Source organism: Erythrolamprus reginae, chromosome 1 (genome assembly GCF_031021105.1).
Source record: "Erythrolamprus reginae isolate rEryReg1 chromosome 1, rEryReg1.hap1, whole genome shotgun sequence".
NCBI classification, from domain to species: Eukaryota; Metazoa; Chordata; class Lepidosauria; order Squamata; family Dipsadidae; genus Erythrolamprus; species Erythrolamprus reginae.
Window position 1 is genome coordinate 273,661,941 of NC_091950.1, and position 19,783 is coordinate 273,681,723.

General features: G+C 47.1%; 1 protein-coding gene across 1 annotated transcript in view; it reads right to left on the bottom strand.

Annotated features, from left to right (window-relative positions):
• Positions 1 to 5,751: 5,751 nt before the first annotated feature.
• The window catches only part of EYS (eyes shut homolog), a 1,050,766-nt gene continuing 1,036,734 nt past the window's right edge, over positions 5,752 to 19,783 (bottom strand). Inside the window, exons 48-49 of the mRNA XM_070763632.1 lie at positions 18,489 to 18,650; positions 5,752 to 7,424 (exon numbers count right to left, since the gene is read on the bottom strand). Coding sequence (XP_070619733.1) covers positions 6,232 to 7,424; positions 18,489 to 18,650 — 1,355 coding nt within the window. The 3' untranslated portion in view covers positions 5,752 to 6,231. The remainder of the gene's footprint in view (positions 7,425 to 18,488; positions 18,651 to 19,783) is intronic.

Sequence of the window (19,783 nt, forward strand, 5' to 3'; positions counted from 1 at the left end):
ATTATTGTCTATTAAAACGGCATTTCTAGTTGCCATCACGTCGGCAAGAAGAGTGTCGGAAATATCGGCCTTGTCGGTAAGGCCGGACCTCTGCATTTTCCATCCGGACAGAGTGGTACTGAGATTGGATCCTTCCTTTATACCAAAGGTAAATTCAGACTTTCACAGGAAACAGGAACTGATCCTTCCTGATTTTTGCACCCACGGTAACCATCCATCCGAGTTAAGATGGCACAAGATAGACGTACGCCGTGCGGTCAAGATTTATGTGAGGCGGACAGAATCCTTTCGGAGAACAGAGAGGCTGTTCGTCGCGTTCTCACCAGGGAAGAAGGGACTTGGACTTTCCTCTACCTCACTTAGCCGTTGGATCAGGGACTGTATCGCGGAGGCATACAGAGCTCGAGGGCTACCTGTACCAGAAGGAGTGACAGCTCACTCTACAAGGAGCGCGGCCACTTCGGCAGCCTGGGTTACGCAGGCGTCCATAGATGACATCTGCAGGGCCGCGACGTGGGCAGCTCCATCAACCTTCATACGGCATTACAAGTTGGACTCCTTTGCAGCTGCTGAAGCGGCTTTTGGGAGACGGGTGTTACAACGAGTTTGTGTTTCCCCAACGTCCCTGACAAGACCTTCTCCCTCCCATGGGCCGTAAATCTCTGGCATATCCCATGTTGGACTCTCCTTCCAGATGCAGTGGAGAAGAACCGTTGTACCTACCTGAACGGTCTTCTCAATGCACTGGAAGGAGAGTCCAAACCCACCCAGTATGTTAAGGGTGCAGGGACGTCGGAGTGGGCAGTTAGTCAGTTGTTGATTGTTATAATAAATCTGGTTATCCTCTTATATGGTCTTCGTTTTTAAAACTGGCTCATGGGAAGAGCAGAGGGGGCGGTGCTCAATTAATATGTTAATATTTAACTCAGTCTCTACCAATAAGATTGGAGTAATACCCATGTTGGACTCTCCTTCCAGTGCATTGAGAAGACCGTTCAGGTAGGTACAACGGTTCTTCTGCACGATCAGAAGTTTCGGCTTTTCCTGAGATGCTACTTCATATAATAGTGATGGCAACTTATTAGGTAATCACTTTGGAAGAATTTTGCCTTGGAAGGTAAAGTATGAGTATAATAAATGAATACAAATTTATAATTTAATTGCAGAATCGGCAAAGAGCTGTGCAGAATAGTATTTATTGGTTCAACACCTCAAAAGTCCTTACAAATAAAAATCTAAACCAGTGATGGTGAATCTTTTTTTCCTTGGGTGCCGAAAGAGTGTGGGCGGGCACCATCGTGCATGTGAGAGTGCCCACATCCATAATTCAATGTCTGGGGAGGGCGAAAACAGCTTCCCTTGTCCCCTGGAGGCCCTCTGGAGGCCAGAAATGGCTTGTTTCTCAACTTCTGGTGGGCCCAGTAGGCTTGTGTTTCACCCTCCCCAGGCTCCAAAGGCTTCCCTGGAGCTGGGGAAAAGTAAAAATGACTTCCCCCATCCCCCGGAGGCAATCTGAAAGCCAAAAATTCCCTCCCAGTTACTGTGCGAGCCAAAAATAAGCTGGCCAGCACACATGCACATTTCAGCTGAGCTAGGGTAATGGCTCATGCACCAGCATATATGGTGCCGTGTGCCACCTGTGGCACTTGTGCCATAGGTTCGCCATCACTGATCTAGACTAACAAAGTTAAATTGACTTAATATTTTCATCTATTGTGTTATTGCAGATTTCAAATATGAGATGAGAAGCCCTTATTGTATAATAGAGAAGTACATAAGAAGAAATGATGTAACTAAAAGAAGAGACTAAACAGTGATGGCGAACCTTTTTTTCCTCAGGTGCCAAAAGACCGTCTGCACGTGCTATCGTGCAGGTTCGAGTGCCCACATTCATAATTCAATGCCTGGCGAGGGTAAAACCAGCTTCCCCTGTCCCCCACCCGAAGGCCCTCTGGAGGCTGGAAATGGCCTGTTTCCCAACTTCTGGTGGGCCCAGTAGTCTTGTGTTTTACCCTCCCCAGGCTCAAAAGGCTTTACTGGAGCCAGGGGAAGGTAAAAATGCCCTTCCCCATCCTCCACAGGCTCCCTGGAAGCCAAAACGCCCTCCCAGAGCTGTTGTGCAGGCCAAAAATCAGATGGTTGGCACACACGAGTTGAGCTAGGGCAACGGCTCGCATGCCAGCAGATATGGCTCCACGTGCCACCTGTGGCACAGTGCCATGGGTTCACCATCACTAGACTAAAAGAATGATCAAAGACTTTTCAAAATTTTCAGGAAAATAAAGTAAAGACGTAATTATTACACAGATGTGTTGTGAGGCATAATTTGGGACAGGAGCAGTGATTAATTATAGGGTTTTTAGTTATTTTTAATATTAGATTTGTGCCATTATAATATGGTTTTTATCGTTGTTGTGAGCCGCCCTGAGTCTTCGGAGAGGGGCGGCATACAAATCTAATGAATTGAATTGAATTGATGGGTTCCTACTGGAACGGTCAGGAACGCAGTTCTGGTAGCAAAATTTGGAGCTCCACCCCAGAGCACCCAATTTGCACTGAAAGATATTGAAACAAAATGCATAAGCCACACCCACAGTGTGGTAGTAAAAATTTTGATAGCACATCTCTGGACAGGAGGGACAACAACAAAGCATGGATAATCCATGGAATTTCAATACAACTGGTAGTAAAGCATTAAAATATTATTCCCTTCTGTATAAATTAAACTCTAGGCTATGTTACATATACAGTAGTTAATTTCACCAATTGATAAAATTAAGTGAGAGCCATAATCTAATATAGTCTGACCGCAGTCTGAGCAACCTCAAGAAAGGAAGGGTTGGCAATAAAGGATAATATTTGTACAAAATGTGTTTTTCCAAAGCCAACTGAACGTATTTTTCCTTGAAGACATTTTGCTTCTCATTTAAGAAGCAAAACATCTTCACTGAAAAACAGAAAGAAACCTTTTGAAAATGCACCCTTGGGACAATCATGGCAGAATCTCCATAGACATCGTAAATATCTGTAGCTCAGAATTGAAATATGGAGTACTCAGTGAGCCTTGGTGGTTTTTCTTGCAGAAGTTTCATTACCCAAATTAGGTAATATCAGTGCTAGCATGGATTAGGGTTTGCTGCGTAAGAGATGGTTTTGGAAAAATGTACCTTACAAGATGGAAGGCATATAATATAGTGATTTAAATGATTATTTTCTAACAAAATAATGAGCCTTCAAAACTCCATAGCTTTTTTGTTTAATATTTAATTTTTTGATTTTAGCAAGAACATTTCTACTTCCACCAAGTTAATTGCTTTCAGTGATGATCTCCCCAATGTTTTCCCGAAAATAAGACCTGGTCTTATTTTTATTTTTTTGTTGAGCTTGAAAATAAACACTTGGACTTATTTTTGGGGAAATCTTTTTTTTTTTAAAGTGCAGAAGGTGGTGAGCACAGCGGCTGACGGGAATGGCAGTGCAGCTACCACTGGCTCTGCCTTCTCCATTTCACTGTCTTTCTGCCTACAGCTGCAACGGCCCAAGTTCTCAGTATACCTGGGCCTCTACCCTCCCGACTGCTGGCCCAGCTGCTCCTGGGATACTTTTCGGCAGCAGTGGTACTGTGCTGACCACCAAGCAGCTGCCCATGTCTTCACGTGGGCTCTCTGCCCTCCTGCCAGGGTGGATAGAGGCTGGGGCATGCTGAGAACCTGGCCCCAATTGAGGCAGCTGGTACGCAGACAGTGGGACAGAGAGAGCAAGGCTGGTGGTAGCTGCCCAAACACTTTTTGCCCAGTGGTAGACAAAGCTTTGTCTGCTTGGAAAAAGGACACTTTGAAATAGAACTAATTGATCCATTTCAAACCCTCTCCTTTGCAAGCTTTGAGTTTCCTATGTTTTGTCGATTTGCTCCATTCCAAAGCACTCCATAAGCAACCAAACACTTTTCACCCAGATGGAGAAATTACACAGACTCAGCTCTGTGTGCTTGCAGAGGGGATGGCTTGAAACGGAGTGATTAACTTTGTTTCCAAGCATTTCCTTTGCAAGCATTTCCTTTGTCTCCCTTTGGGCCAAAAGTGCGCAGCAGTGCCAGACGGAGGCAGAGGCAACACATCGCCCACTCTCCCACCTCCCACCACCTCTTCCCTGCAGCCCTGCCAACCAAATATCCATATGGTGCATTGGGGGCTACCTGCCTCCTCCATGCCTCTGCCTGCTGCCATTGCCGCTGCTGCTGCACAAGCTTCCCAACAGCATCCTGTAAATCAGGCAGCCGCACAACACTTCCAGATCAGCTGTCCTACCCCCAGATGCTTGGACTCATAGGTATTTGAGCTGCACCAAGGGGCTAATGGGCTGTGACTGATTCCGGACACCATCAGCCCCCACGTGCTTGCCACTTCTCATCCTGCCCGCACCCATCTCCCTGGGTTTATTTTTGGGATAGGATTTATATTAGCCCCCCCCACACACACACATACCCCAAATCAGGCTAGGGCTTGTTTGGGGGCCAGGTCTTATTTTCAGAGAAACACAGTATATGTTGTATTGTTTCTTTCCCTGAAAAATATGGGTTTGCAAGAGAAGAACTTTGTTTTCCATTGTACTAGGCATTTATTTTTGGAATGCATTCCAAAGCTGAGGAAAGATCTGTCTGAAATGTATCAACCATTGCTTAGATTTTGATATGGTTTAATTGCTCCCAAAGAAAAAAGCTACTGCTTACAAAAATAAGCGTATAAAATAGAAGCTCTGCCACTTTCAAAATAATATTTGAGATTACATTGTGTTTGACTTACAACTATTGTTTTAGCAAACATTCAGTTACAACAGCATTGGGAAAAAACATTTTTCACTTACACCCATTTCATCATATCTATGATCACGTCACCAACCATTCAGAGGCTTGGCAATTGGTTCATATTTAGGATGGTTGCAGTGTCCCAAGGTCATGTGATCACTTTTTCTTCTGAAAAGCAAAATCAATCGGCAATCCAGATTCACTTAACTGTGTTGATAATGTAATTGCAGTGATTCACTTAATAACTCCGGCAAGGAAGGTCATAAAATGGAGCAAAACTTACTTAACAACTGTACTTTATCAACAGAAATTTTGGGGTTAATTGTGGTCATAAGTAAAGGACTACCTGTATTTGCACTGACAAATTATATGATCTATTTTCTACTATTAGCTGATATATATTTTAATGACAATGGGTAGTATGGTAAGTTGAAATAAGAAAAATGTAATAGATATAAGAAAAAAACAACTTTATTTTTGAATAGCTACCCCCATTTTGTGGATTTGTTATAGGAAACCATTTGATCATGGTTGACTTCAATTCGGATTATGTCTGAATATTCAGTTTCTTGGATATTAAAATTTTTGCAATTCAATTTGACAAGAGAAGGAAATATTTAGGCCAGATTAAAATCATGTGTAGATATCCGAAGATAGGAAAGTAGCGAAGGAAATGGAGCTGAAACAAAGGAGTAAAAATACATTGATTTGAGAGGTTTCTTTCACCATGAAATGCAGGTGGGTGATTCTGGTGATGGTGGTGAGGAATATTAGGAATGAATCCTGAAAAGTATCCAAAAGACAAAACTCAGCAATTTTCAAGCATAAAGGAAAAATGGGAAGGAAAAGTCAAAATCAAACGGATTGAAGTAAACGAATGACCCACAAATTCAGACTTCATGATTGGAAGACTTAAGTGGAAAAACAAAGAGCAAAGAAACGATCCATGAAAGCAACTGTTGAGTTTAATATTTTGTAAAAAATAAATCAGACAAGCAATAGGCTGCAGTTTACAAGTGTTCTATTATGAACCATCTATAACAGGTGTCAAACTCAAGGCTCAGGGACCTGATCCAACCCACGGGCTGCCCTGGAAACAGCGAAGGAAGGTGCCTCTGCCAACGAAAACAGTTCGTGAGTTCCATTTCCGCTGGCAGAGAGTTGCAGGAGGATATCATAGCCAAAAATGGAGCTTGGGTGCCTGTTTTTGCAAGCAGAATGCTCTGGTCACCACAGGTGCCCCTGACACAAATGTCAAGCTGGTCATGCCCACCTCAGCCCCATAAGGTCAAACACAACCCTGATGTGGGCCTCAATGAAACTGAGTTTAACACCCCTGATCTATAACTATGCCTGCCCAGAGTCTACCAGAGTGAGATACTACACCAAATTTAAATTAATAATACATTCTTGTCTCCATTACTTGGTTACTCCTTATCTCCGCTGTATATATTATACCCTTGCCCCTTAGTTAGATTTATTTTTTTTGAATCCTGAAAAAGGGCAACATCCTTTATTTTACCAAATAGTTCTTGCTTAAATAGTCCTGAGGTGATGGCACTTACTCTCCTGTCAAGTCCAAACCCTCCAAAATAGCAAATGCCCCCATAGTTTAGAACTGTATATTTTCTCTGCGGGTCCAGATCTTCAAAAATAACAAGTTCCTCATCGAGATACACTTCAATGAGAGTCCTGTTTTGCACAATGTCAACAAAATACCATTGTTTGCAGCACAGCACCTTTCTTTGGTGAATAAGAGGGACGGCAATTCTTTCTCCTAGGTTAACTACAACTTTTAGCATTCCGTTTTGAAGTCCTACTCCAAGGAAGTCATCATCTTCATCTTCAGCCTTTCCTAACCAAACAAGCAAACCATCCATTTCATTGGCGGTAAAATTAAAAGAGACCCTAGTAAATCTGAGATATCTCTCTCCGTAATTGGGATCAGTGTACTTGATGTATGAATTCCCTGTGAACTTTGCAATAAAAAAGGAGAGCTCTTTTTCACACCACAGGCCTGTCCAGCCAAGTTTGCAGGCACAAGTATATGAAAATAAAGTAGGGTTGGGTATACAAGCACTTCCATGGAGACACTTACTATGTGAGCAATATATAGACTGCTCACATGTCTTTCCCATCCATAGCTTGGGGCACAAGCAAGAAAAATCAGACTCTAAAACTTTACATTTCCCATTGTTTTTACATACTCGATAGCCACAGGGTGTTCCATCACAGTCTCCTATATTGGAACCACCTTTCGCTCCTTTCTCGGTGAGTTTTAATTCTTTACCATTGACAAAGACCTCCCTAATGCAGCCAGTGAAGCCAGTGGGCTCATTCTTAATTCCCCTGGGATTAACCAAGTTTAAGGAAGGTAGTCCTCCTACATAGAAATCAGTTTGTGTATCTAAGGAAGTCATGCCATTGGCAGCTTTCTGAGTTACGTTGATTCCGTCAAGATCCAAGTAGCCTTCGTTACCAACTCTTCCTGCTTTAATTAAAAGCCAGGTCTTATTTGTGCTATGGACAGGTTGGAATGTCTGCAAAACTACTGTTCTGTCCCCAAGATTGTAACGTAGCTGTATATATCCACTTGCCAAGGTGATACTTAGGAAGTCACCTAAAGAGAAGAAAATGCAACACATTAGTATCTCTGAGCAAGGAAAAAATTAACTAATCTTTATGTTAGCTTTTAGCAGTCTGATATCTGCCATATATGTCAACATTGCAACATCCTGAATGCCAAGCTGGTACTGGATATCACTATGCCATTACTTAGCAATATGAAGATACTCAGATGAATCTCATGGTGTTTGTTTGTTATGGTTTACATAGCTACCAAATAAGAGTTGCATTGCTAAGCTTTACATATTGCAGAAGAGACGGAGTAACGACTCGGACACAAGAGCTGGATTTAAACTTGGGTCATTTTTATTATAATAAATTTGCATAATTTATTAATTAAATTAGCATGAATTAGCATAAATTTGAATAAATCAACATACTCAACTATGACCCGGAAACAGTGGACCTGCAGGGTCAAACAAACACTTCCGGGGCGGAAATGACGTAAAAGGTCAAACATTCCTGGGCAACTATGGGCGTAATCGATGCTGGTCCAGGTGAGGGACCTCTCCCTCACCTGAGACCCTGCCATACACTCGCATGAGGGGGGTCCCGCCGGCTCACCCCTACCCTGGGACTTCAATAGCGGGACCCAAAGACAGGTTCCCCCCAAGTGCGCAGGTAGCACCCACCATGGGCTTGGAGAGAACCTGTCAATCATCCCCAAAGATGCCCAAGGGAGAACGCGCAGTTGCTGAAACCACCCAGATTTCCGCCCCTAACCTGCCTACCCAATGACCAGAAGTAAGCCAATCAACCTAATTAAATGCAAAACACCCCCTAACCGCACATCCATCTCCCCAGTGTGGAATGGGCGAAAAAACAGCCTGGCCTAATGGGCGAGGCTGCAAAAAATTCCCATTCGGCCCCCGCAGGCGACCCCTAGGCACACTGCAAAATAGGGAAGGGCGGGTGGGTGTCTGCTCAGGCAACCAGGTCCGGGCGAAAAGGCTGTTTCCCGGCCTGCTGCCCCTTAAATAGGGCCAGCAGGCCCCGCCCGGACCCGACGTCATGCCCGGCCACGTGGGCAGAGCATTCCCGGCCGAAATCTCGTCTCGCGAGATTTCGGCCGAAAACAAGATGGCGGCCGCCATCTGAAGGGTCCGAGTCTGCCCGGCCCTTCAGCAACATCGCCGTGGGGCCGGTGAGTCAGCCGGCGTTATTGCAGAAGAGACAGAGTAACGACTCGGACACAAGAGCTGGATTTAAACTTGGGTCATTTTTATTATAATAAATTTGCATAATTTATTAATTAAATTAGCATGAATTAGCATAAATTTGAATAAATCAACATACTCAACTATGACCCGGAAACAGTGGACCTGCAGGGTCAAACAAACACTTCCGGGGCGGAAATGACGTAAAAGGTCAAACATTCCTGGGCAACTATGGGCGTAATCGATGCTGGTCCAGGTGAGGGACCTCTCCCTCACCTGAGACCCTGCCATACACTCGCATGAGGGGGGTCCCGCCGGCTCACCCCTACCCTGGGACTTCAATAGCGGGACCCAAAGACAGGTTCCCCCCAAGTGCGCAGGTAGCACCCACCATGGGCTTGGAGAGAACCTGTCAATCATCCCCAAAGATGCCCAAGGGAGAACGCGCAGTTGCTGAAACCACCCAGATTTCCGCCCCTAACCTGCCACGGAGCGGGGGTCAGATCTCTATCTTGGCCCCCCGACTCCCCCCTCTATCTGCGCCAGCTCACGCAGAGACCTCTGCAGGTCCTGTAAGAAAATGGCGTTCCCCTGTTCTGACAGGTGAACGCCATCGGCCCGGTAAAGCCACGGCCGATCTACAGTGATGAGGGGATGGGCCACTACAATCCCCCCTAATTCTTTGACAGTTTTTCCCACGGCCTTATTCACCCTGCGTCTAACCCGGTGGATGGCCCTAAGGGAAATGGCGTCCCTCCAAACGATCCTTGGAAGGATCTCTGACCACACCACTTGCGTGGTGGGCCATAACGTGCGAAGCCGCCGCAGGTCTTCGCGCGCCTGGACGATCAACGGTAGACCACCAAGCAGGCATAGGTCATTGCCACCGAGGTGCAAGACCAGCCATCTGGGTGCGGCTATGGGCTGCCGACCACCCAGTCCCATCTGGGCGCGACCCTGGGTAGCCGCCCGCCCAGCAGCGCCGGGTACCGCCCTGAGATGCTGAGTACCCAGCAACGTCGGTAGGAGCCCCTCCCACCGCATACCCCTCCGGCCCATCCAAACAACATTGACCCACCGTTCCAACGACAGCTGGGTCCCGATGGCGCTTCTGGCTGCGGAGCGGCCGGCCCAGAAGACCATGCTGTGGCCACACAGGAGCGCCGTCGGTTTCTGCCTGGACTGGGAACCTGGAAGAGGACACACACAGAGAGGTTACCTAGCCTAAACCCTGCCCCGGATCCTCAGCGGGCCTAACATAACCCAAATATGCCGCTGACCGCCAGCGGCCGATCTCCTGAATCCGTTGGGCCGGGAAACCAGAAAGTGCCGCGCTAGTGGCGGCGCCGATACGGAACGAATGTGTTCCATAGCCGGCGGGATCCATGCCTACCTGAGACATAGCCTTAGACACTATCGCCCAGAATTGATACCGGGTCAGGGGGGTGCCATCCTGGTGTAGAAAAAGGTACCCACGCCCTGACCCACGCAAAACACAAAATTGCTGCAAAGCAGCCACCGGGCAAACAGACTTATCGGTGGCTGCGCTAAGTTCAAGTCTAACCCCTCTGTGTAACTGATCTGTCTTGGAGTGTCTCACCAAAAGAGAGACACCCCCCTGTCTAAAGGTCAGATCAGCGAGCTGGAAGGCGCGGAGCGACAAGTCAGACTGTGAGGAGGCCATTGCCTCGCTGACCCTGAGGGCCCCAAAAAACATAACGCAAGTCGCTGCCCTGAACAGCCGAGCCTCGTAAAGAGAGGCACACAGACTGCCAAACGTCTGATTAATCAGAGACAGCTGCTGAACCGTCAGGGCCCGACGAGTGTCAGAGGGGAACCCCTGTCGCTCCCTCACCCAACCTTCCAGCATCCTCCGGATGCGAAAATCTCCCGTAAAATCACCAAACCCCCCCGCCTTGGACAGAAAGGCGAGGCCGGCTAACCTAGCCCTGATAGTCCTCACTGAAAGGCCACGCCCCTTCAGCAGGACACAGAATTCAGCTAGGTGCTCAACCGGGGCAGGCCAGCAATGGGGGTAACCCTTACCCAGCCTGAAATCCCCAAACTCCTTACCTGCCCGCTGATAAGCTCGCAGGGTGCTAGGAGCTACCGATAAGGCGATCGCCCTGGAGGCCTCGTCTCTCCAGCTCTCGAGAGCCCGCCCAGGCTCCACAGGTGGGCTGGAAACACCTCTGGCGACTCTCGGGCCCACGGGGCCAGGGTCCGAAACCTGGACAACTGACCACGGGACAAGGCGTCAGCCACCCCGTTATCTAAACCAGGGACGTGCCTAGCCAAAAACAAGGCGTTCAAAGACAAGGACCTGTGCACAAAATGGCGGACAAGCCGCATCACCCTGTCACTCTTAGAGGACAGGGCGTTCACAACATGGACAACCGCTAGATTGTCACACCAAAAATGCACAGTCTTATCCCTGAACTGCTCCCCCCAGAGCTCTAAGGCCACTATTAAGGGGAAAAGCTCCAAAAAAGTTAAGTCCTTAACCAATGAACAGGCACTCCATTCCGGAGGCCATGCCGACCAGCACCACTGGTCACCTAACACTACCCCAAAACCGCAAGTCCCTGCGGCGTCGGAACACAGCTGCAGCTCCGCTTCCAAAAGAAGCTCCTGCAGCCAGAACGACAACCCGTTAAAACGTTCCAAAAACTCCCGCCACACGCAGAGGTCAGCCCTGACCCCTGCACATAAGCGGGTACGATGGTGGGGCAAACTTAGCCCCTTCATCGCATCATACAACCGGCGAGAAAAAGCCCTACCCGGCACCACTACCCGACAGGCAAAATTAAGGATCCCAGCCAACTCCTGGAGCTGCCGAAGAGTAACCTTCCTGCAGCCCAAGACCGCCTCAAGCTTGGACCTGATTTTAATCAACTTATCCAGGGGCAATCTGGAAGATTGCTCCACTGAATCCAATTCAATACCAAGGAAGGTAATCCTGGTGGCAGGGCCTTCGGTCTTCTCGGAGGCTAAAGGCACCCCCAATTGAGCACAAAGGGCTTCGAAGTCCCGCATCAAAGCAAAGCATTGCTCCGATTGCGCAGGCCCGGCCATCAAGAAATCATCAAGGTAATGAACGACGGACCCCAGGCCACTCCGCCTCCTGAGCACCCACTCCAGGAAGGTGCTAAAGCTCTCAAAAAGGGAGCAGGAAATAGAGCAGCCCATAGGCAATGCCCTATCCACGTAAAACCCACCTTCGAAATGGAAGCCCAGCAGCTCGAAGTCGCCTGGGTGAATGGGGAGGAGCCGAAATGCTGACTTAATGTCGCATTTACCCATAAGGGCTCCCACCCCGCACTCCCTAACCATAGCCACGGCCGCATCAAAGGATGCGTACCGGACAGAACAAAGCTCGTCAGGAATGAAGTCATTCACTGACTCCCCTTTCGGAAAAGACAAATGGTGAATCAACCTAAATTCACCACTCGCCTTTTTGGGGACCACACCTAAGGGGGACACACGAAGATTCGGAAAGGGCGGCTCCGGAAAGGGCCCAAGGACCCTGCCCTCAGCCACCTCCTTTCGAATCTTAGCCCGTACAATGTCTTCATGTCCGACAACCGACCTGAGGTTGTCGGACATGAAGGCCCTCCTAATACCCACATAAGGGATCCTAAATCCCTCGGAGAAGCCCCTCAAGAGCAACTCGGCTCTCGGGCGAGGGTGGTAGTCGAACAACCAACCCTCGAGCACAGACACCCTAATTGGACTGGGCCCCTTTTCCCCCAGCTGGTGGGGGAGGTTTTCCTGGACCCCCGCCCTTCTTCTCCGCCCCTTTCTTGGGGCGGGGACAGACTGAAGCTGCATGGGACCCCCCACAATTCCCGCAGGCATGCTTGTACTTACAAAAGGGACGAAAACACGCCCCTTTTGCAGCAAACTCATGACAAGCGGGCGAGGCCCCCTTGCCAGCCACACCAGGAGTCGCCTTGGCCGGCGAAGCCGCGCCAGGCTCCTCCTCCATGAAGTGCCCACTATCCGTACGCTCACACCCTTCCTTTCCAGACATATGCGTGGCCCGGAACCACAGATCCGGAACCACCATATCCCATGGCAGGTTGGGCTCCACCGACATCCGCATACGGAAACCCTTATCATAATGGCGCCATATGGTGCCCTTATATTCGAAGTGGGCCCTGGCAATCAAGTCTATATACTTAAACATGGCAGAGGCCATAGCCGGCTGCCTTTGGATCACCACCGACCCATAGGTAAGAAAAGCATACAGCCAGGAGCTGAAGCATTTCGTTACCTTGGTCTTCTTTGTTTTCTCCCCCGGGACAATCTCCTTTTCCTGCTTGGGAACCTCTCGGTTCAAAAGCGAAAAAAGGTCCACGTATTCACCCCGCCAAATAGCCTCCTTGACCGACGGGTGAAGGTGGCATCCTAGAGGGGTGGACGGCAGCCCGCACGGTATGGCCCCCGCTTTAATACAAGCGAACGGGTCCCATATCGAGTTGGCCGCCACACCAAAAACTCCCGCCCCGTGAGGATAAGGAAAAACCGGGAGCGGGGGCATGACAGGAGGGGCCGGGGGAACCCACCCCCCTGTACCTGGCACTGCCGGTGTCCCCGCAGGGCCCGTCCCGGGCAGCGGGGCAGCACCGGCCGCCTGCGGCCCCGAAGGAGGAACCGGCGGGGCCCATACCTGCCCGCAGGTGCCCGCGGAGGCCCCCAAAAAGCTAGACCCACTCCCGACCCCCGCCGGGGGAAAACCCGGGGCGGGGGGAGGAAGAAAGGACAGTGATGTGGTGTGTGGTGCGGCCTCACCTGCCCCGTACGGGGCTGATGACATCCACGGTGGGCCCAGTGCTGCAGGGCCCGGGAAAGCCGCCATAGGCCCTGCCGGGGCCTGTCGTCCAAAAGGAGCCATCTGCCCAGCCTGGGCCGCCGCCGGATCTCTCCCCAACGCCGCGGGTACTGGATCACTGGACGCTCCGGGGACCGCACCGCTCCTCCACTGCTCGAGCTCGTCTAGCCGCTCCAACACCCTGGCCCAAGACATAGCAGGAGAAAGATCAGGTTGAGGGGCAGGAGGCAACGAGACCACCCCCCCCTGGTCAGGGACCACCCCCGCAGTCCCCTCCCTGCTGGCCCGAGCCCGGGCAGAAGGCCTAAGGGCCCTCCTGGGGCGCGCCGCTGGCGGAGCCATAGGAGCAGTGGCAGGCCTCTTCTTGGGAGCCATCACAGGTTTTCCCCTGGAATGCAATGAGCCACCCAAACAACCTAGGACCGAACCCCCTGACCGAGTGGCAGGCACAAATCCCCCCACTGCAGGGCCCTACCTAGGGCCTGGTTCCAGAAAACAAAAGGGGGGGAAGCCCCTGCTACCCCCTCGACCCCTCTGTTGAATTATAATATTAATAATTATAGTTATTGACACAGGTTTATTATTATTTATTGTATGGTATTGCTATTGGCAAGCCTCCCTGCGCAGTCAGGCCTGAAAGGCCTGGAATCCGGCCTCCCAAACAACAACCGCCCAAGACCGGGGGCCCAGACCGAACACCCCCCACCGCGCCCTCCTCCCAGCCGGGAGGAGGTTACCAGTCCCCCTCGGGCCCGAGGGGGATAGCTGAAGACAGCTCCCAAGCGAGAGGAGTAAGGCCTCAACGTCGTCTTGCAGCAGGAAAAGTGTACAATTAGCAACAATCGCGCCTCGAATAAACCTCGTTGGCAATGATACAGCACTCTTCGCCCCCTCGGTAGGCCACAAAATGGCGGCCGCAACACGAGGGAGACCCAAAATGGCGGCCGAGCAGCACCGAACAAGTGTCTGCTCAGGCAACCAGGTCCGGGCGAAAAGGCTGTTTCCCGGCCTGCTGCCCCTTAAATAGGGCCAGCAGGCCCCGCCCGGACCCGACGTCATGCCCGGCCACGTGGGCAGAGCATTCCCGGCCGAAATCTCGTCTCGCGAGATTTCGGCCGAAAACAAGATGGCGGCCGCCATCTGAAGGGTCCGAGTCTGCCCGGCCCTTCAGCAACATCGCCGTGGGGCCGGTGAGTCAGCCGGCGTTAATATAGCAGTTGAAGAAAAGAGTTTGGGTTTGTTTGTTTGTTTATATAATGTGCTTTGCAAACCAAGCAACTCTGTTTTGGCTGCCCCTAACCAATATCCTCTTGGGCCTTTCCTTTTTCTAAATATGTTTCCTTTGGCAGGCTCCTTGGAAGGCAAACATGACACATGACAAACGTTTTCTTTTAAGGGCTGAAATGTATGTTTGTGGCACCAAGTAAATTTCCTACCAAGGCTTTCTCTTCTATCCTGTTACACATACTCTTCTTAAGTACAGTAAAACAAGCCACATTGGATTTAAATATAAATCATTTTTAAGAAACCGTACTTAAAATTTCCTTTTTGAGTATTGAGCATGGTTTCGCTTTGTTTTTTCCCAAAGAAAACAATAGAAGCCTTTTTTAAAAAAATTAGCTCTTCTCCTGGGTCCCGCCAGCCGACATTGTTTAGTCGCCGGGACCTGGAGAACGCCAACTCTGTGGGACCTAACCGGCCACTGGGATTTGTGCGGCAGAAAGCGGTCTCGCAGATATTCTGGTCCGGTGCCATGAAGGGCTTTATAGGTCATAACCAACACTTTGAATTGTGACCGGAAACCGATCGGCAACGAATGCAGACTGCGGAGTGTTGGTGTGACATGGGCATACCTGGGGAAGCCCATGATTGCTCTCGCAGCTGCATTCTGCACGATCTGAAGTTTCCGAACACTCTTCAAAGGTAGCCCCATGTAGAGAGTGTTACAGTAGTCGAGCTTCGAGATTATGAGGGCATGAGTGACTGTGAGCAGTGACTCCCGGTCCAAGTAGGGCCGCAACTGGTGCACCAGGCGAACCTGGGGTTCCCCTTTCTTGCTGTAGTCCTGTGAAATACTATTAGTAAGTATCATTTAAAGCCAACAATTTTTAAAATGAGCAGATAATGGAAGCAGATTACTCAAAAAAATATGGTTTCATCACATTCTTTGGATGGAATGATTGATGTTAATTGTCCAGAAAATAGGATTATTTTTGAAACATAGAACATCTGCCTGCTTCTCAGAACTACTGACTATGTTAGAAGTGGCCTGTCTAGAAGCACCCTTGGTTTGCTGCTCCCAGACCCTCCTAATACTGTTGCTCTGATCCACCTCCCCAAACACGACCCCTCTAAAGTTTAAGAGTGCTTTATTAGGAGCCCAGGCAGCCCTGGCAAAAAAAGGTTTTCTCTCACTATGGGCTGATAAGTCTGGCTGGCCAGACGATGGTTGTCTGCCACATCTATTCATCTCCACCCCCTGCTTTTTATCCCCAGAGCTAGGGTGGGGCTTCATTAGCAGTGGTGGTTCTTCCTTCCCAAGGATCGGCCCACAGATTTCCACTGCTCTCCTCTCCTCTGCTTTCTGTGCACCCATGCTTCAGGCCCTGGATCCATCTATTCCTCTTTTTCCTCATCAGCCACCTCTAGACCTTGAGGCCATAATTCCCTCTAAGCTGAGCAGTGAGCAATCGCTCACTTAAAAATCATCATCAACTCAGAGTTTTCCAAACCTGCCCAGAAGCCGAGAGGGAAAGAATGAGAGGGAAGGAGAGAGAGAGGAAGAGAGGAAGAGAGAGAAACAGATAGAAAAAAGAGAGGAAGGAAAAGAGAAAGAAAAAGAATGGGAGTAAGGAAGAGAGAAAGAAAATCAAAATCTAGTTTGAAACTAGCTCAACTATTTAAGTGGCATTTTGATATTGATAGAGTTGCCCTATTATGAGCTCACTGTTATAGACACACAGTACAGTATTTTATTTTGAAATTCTCTGAGGCAAAACAGGGTGGGTTTTTTATTTGTTTGTTTGTTTGTTTGTTTATTTATATGTTTATTTATTATTTCTGTGCCACCCAGTCCCGAAAGGACTGCCGCTCAGACACTATACTTTTCCGCCCCCCCCCCAAAAAAAATTAGAGGGAACACTGCTTGAGGCTGTTGACTGTCCTTCTGAGGGCTGATGGATGGTCCAGGCTCTGCCTCTGTCTGTTTCTCTGCCAGCTCTACTCCCTCTTCCCCCTTGGAGCTCTTAGGTTGCCTTGATGCTGACCCTGATTTCTATGCCTCCTCCTCTGATTCGGTTGCTGAAGGGGCCAGTGGCTGATAGACCACAACTGTAATGGTTGTAGCTGACTTGAAGTTGAGTGCATTTTGTTTTTATTTATTTATTTATTTATTTATTTATTTATTTATTTATTTATTCATTCATTCATTCATTCATTCATTCATTCATTCATTCATTCATTCATTCATTCATTCATTCATTCATTCATTCATTTATTTATTTATTTATTTATTAGATTTGTATGCCGCCCCTCTCCGCAGACTCGGAGCAGCTAACAACAATAAAAAGACAATGTAAACAAATCTAATATTAAAAATAATCTAAAAAAACCCAATTTAAAGAACCAATCAAACATACAAACATACCATGTATAAATTCTATAAGCCTAGGGGGAAGGGAAAATTTCAATTTTAGTGTAAAGTGGTCAAGTTAATCATGCAGACTATGATTATGATTTGTCACGCAATCAACCAGGCCTTAGGGCTGTAAAAGCACTATGAAGCGGTATATAAATCTAAACGTTATTGCTATGCTATCTTTATATTGGATTTGGCATTTTTGTCCAGCTACTGAACCCCAAGGACCCGGGATGGTAAGGTGCTGTTGTTTGATGGTGCTAAAGGTACAATCACAGGATATTTATTATCAATTCATTCTTGCCAAGGAATTGTTCAGCAGCTGTCCAGATGAAATTGGAGACACTGACACAAACTTCTTGTCTTTTATATAAATATAAACATATTTAATATTCAAATTGATAGCAGTCTTTGTCATCATCCAGCAAAGGAAGAACGTAAGTTTGTCAGGAACACAGGAACATCATGAGGTAAATCTAAAACAGTATACAGGACACACCAAAGAAAAAAAAAGGGGGGGGCACACCCTTTTTATAATCACAGCAACCAATGACATTAGATTATATCATTCATGAGTCAGCACTCTGTAATCAACTACAACTGTGTGTTCTGGCCTATTGTACACTTTGCTGTTCCAGCCAATTTTTTTGGGGGGGGGGGGCGGAAAAGTATAGTGTCTGAGCGGCAGTCCCTTCGGGACTGGGCAGCACAGAAATAATAAATAAATAAATAAACAAACAAACAAACAAACAAACAAACAAATAAAAAACCCACCCTGTTTTGTCTCAGAGAATTTCAAAATAAAATACTGTACTGTGTGTCTATAACAGTGATCTCATAATAGGGCAACTCTATCAATATCAAAATGCCACTTAAATAGTTGAGCTAGTTTCAAACTAGATTTTGATTTTCTTTCTCTCTTCCTTACTCCCATTATTTTTTTTCTCTTTTCCTTCCTCTTTTTTCTATCTGTTTCTCTCTCTTCCTCTCTCTCTCCTTCCCTCTCACTCTTTCCCTCTCGGCTTCTGGGCAGGTTTGCAAAACTCTGAGTTGATGATGATTTTTAAGTGAGCGATTGCTCACTGCTCAGCTTAGAGGGAACTATGGTTCCAGCTACTAAATTCAATATCCTAACAATTTACATCTTGAAAAATCATGACATAACCTTTCTTCTATTCCTATAACTCTTCTTCTATTCTTTCATTGATATGTTTTATTCCTATATCTTCTCTTCTCTTCTTTCTTAGATATATTTTACTATGAGTATATCCTCTATAACCTTCATTATGTATTTTACTATGGGCATACCCACTAAAACCCTCATTGTGTATTGGACAAAATCAATCAATCAATAAAACACTAATCAAATCAGGTAATATTTCATTTGGCCTCCCCCACCCTTATCTCAAGATAGTAAAATGAAAGACTTACCTGATCGTGAGCTGAGATGCTGAGCAGTGTAAAAGAGGATGCCGTTTCCTGAAAGGGTCTGGAATTGCATCCTGATATGAACTTTGTGTCGAATGTTGAAGGGCTCAAATGACATCCAGGAAGATTTGTGGTTGCTGAATGATGCATCACTTATGGTTAAGGCTACGAAACATAATAGGAAAGAGATTTCACCTCCACTAATCACAGAATCTTTTAAGATTTCTTTTGTTCTTATCTAAACACAGATACATTAATCCCAGCCTAAATTCCTCTCCCTAATTTGTATTTAGGAATGGTGGCCAGAGGTGCCTAGATGTTTGCATTGTCTAACGGACTCAAACAGATGCAGCTAAGGCTCAGATTATGTGACTTCTTTACATTAATTAAAGCTATTGAGAGAAGGGTTCTAGAAACAGGGAAGCAGAGGCCACAGAATGGCAAATTGGGAAATGCAGTTAAGCATTATTCTCTTTGTGAATTTTCTGAACCATACTGATTATGCATGGACTGATGACATTGTATTGAACTACATCATCATACTGCATTGGCTTATTCACTCCGGTTAAATGAATCATGATAATTCAATTTGCCAATTCTGCTTAAGAGCAGTATCCTAAGTATTGACAAGTAAATTAAAAAATGTTATTTTTATGTAATACATATATTTTCTTATGTTTCACTAATTTTCAAGCAGGATGCTTGAAAACTGCTTAGAAGAGTACTGAGATCCTTTATCAAGAGATCTTTAAAATTGTGCTGCTAGACTGGGCCACAAAACATACCATATTTAGAAAATTCAAGACTGGTAGTCCCTGTCATATGAGCAGAATTGAGCCCAGAATTATGATCATACGTCATTCCAGTCATTAAAATGGTCACATGTGACTGAACCGAATTTTACAATCTATTTTCTAACAGTCATTAAGTGAATGCCACAATCACCTCAGGGAATGCCATGGTCATCAAGCAAATGTGATGGACATTAACATTTAAACACTGTTTTCCAGCAAAAAAACCAACCCCTTCATACATCGTGATTATGTGACCACAGGATGCTTCAAACCGCTGTAAATGCAGGCCACTTGCCAATCTCCTAAAATGTAACCATGTGACCACAAGTTGTGTGTGAGTGACGGGGATGAGTGGGCATCCCCGTCATTCCCAGAGAACTGTTATAATTTCAAACGGTCACAAGGCAACTGATTGTAAGGCAAGAACTGCCTGTATGACGTTTCATGTATTTTGATAGGTCTGGAAATTAACTCTTCTATTTCATCTGTTCATACAATAACAAG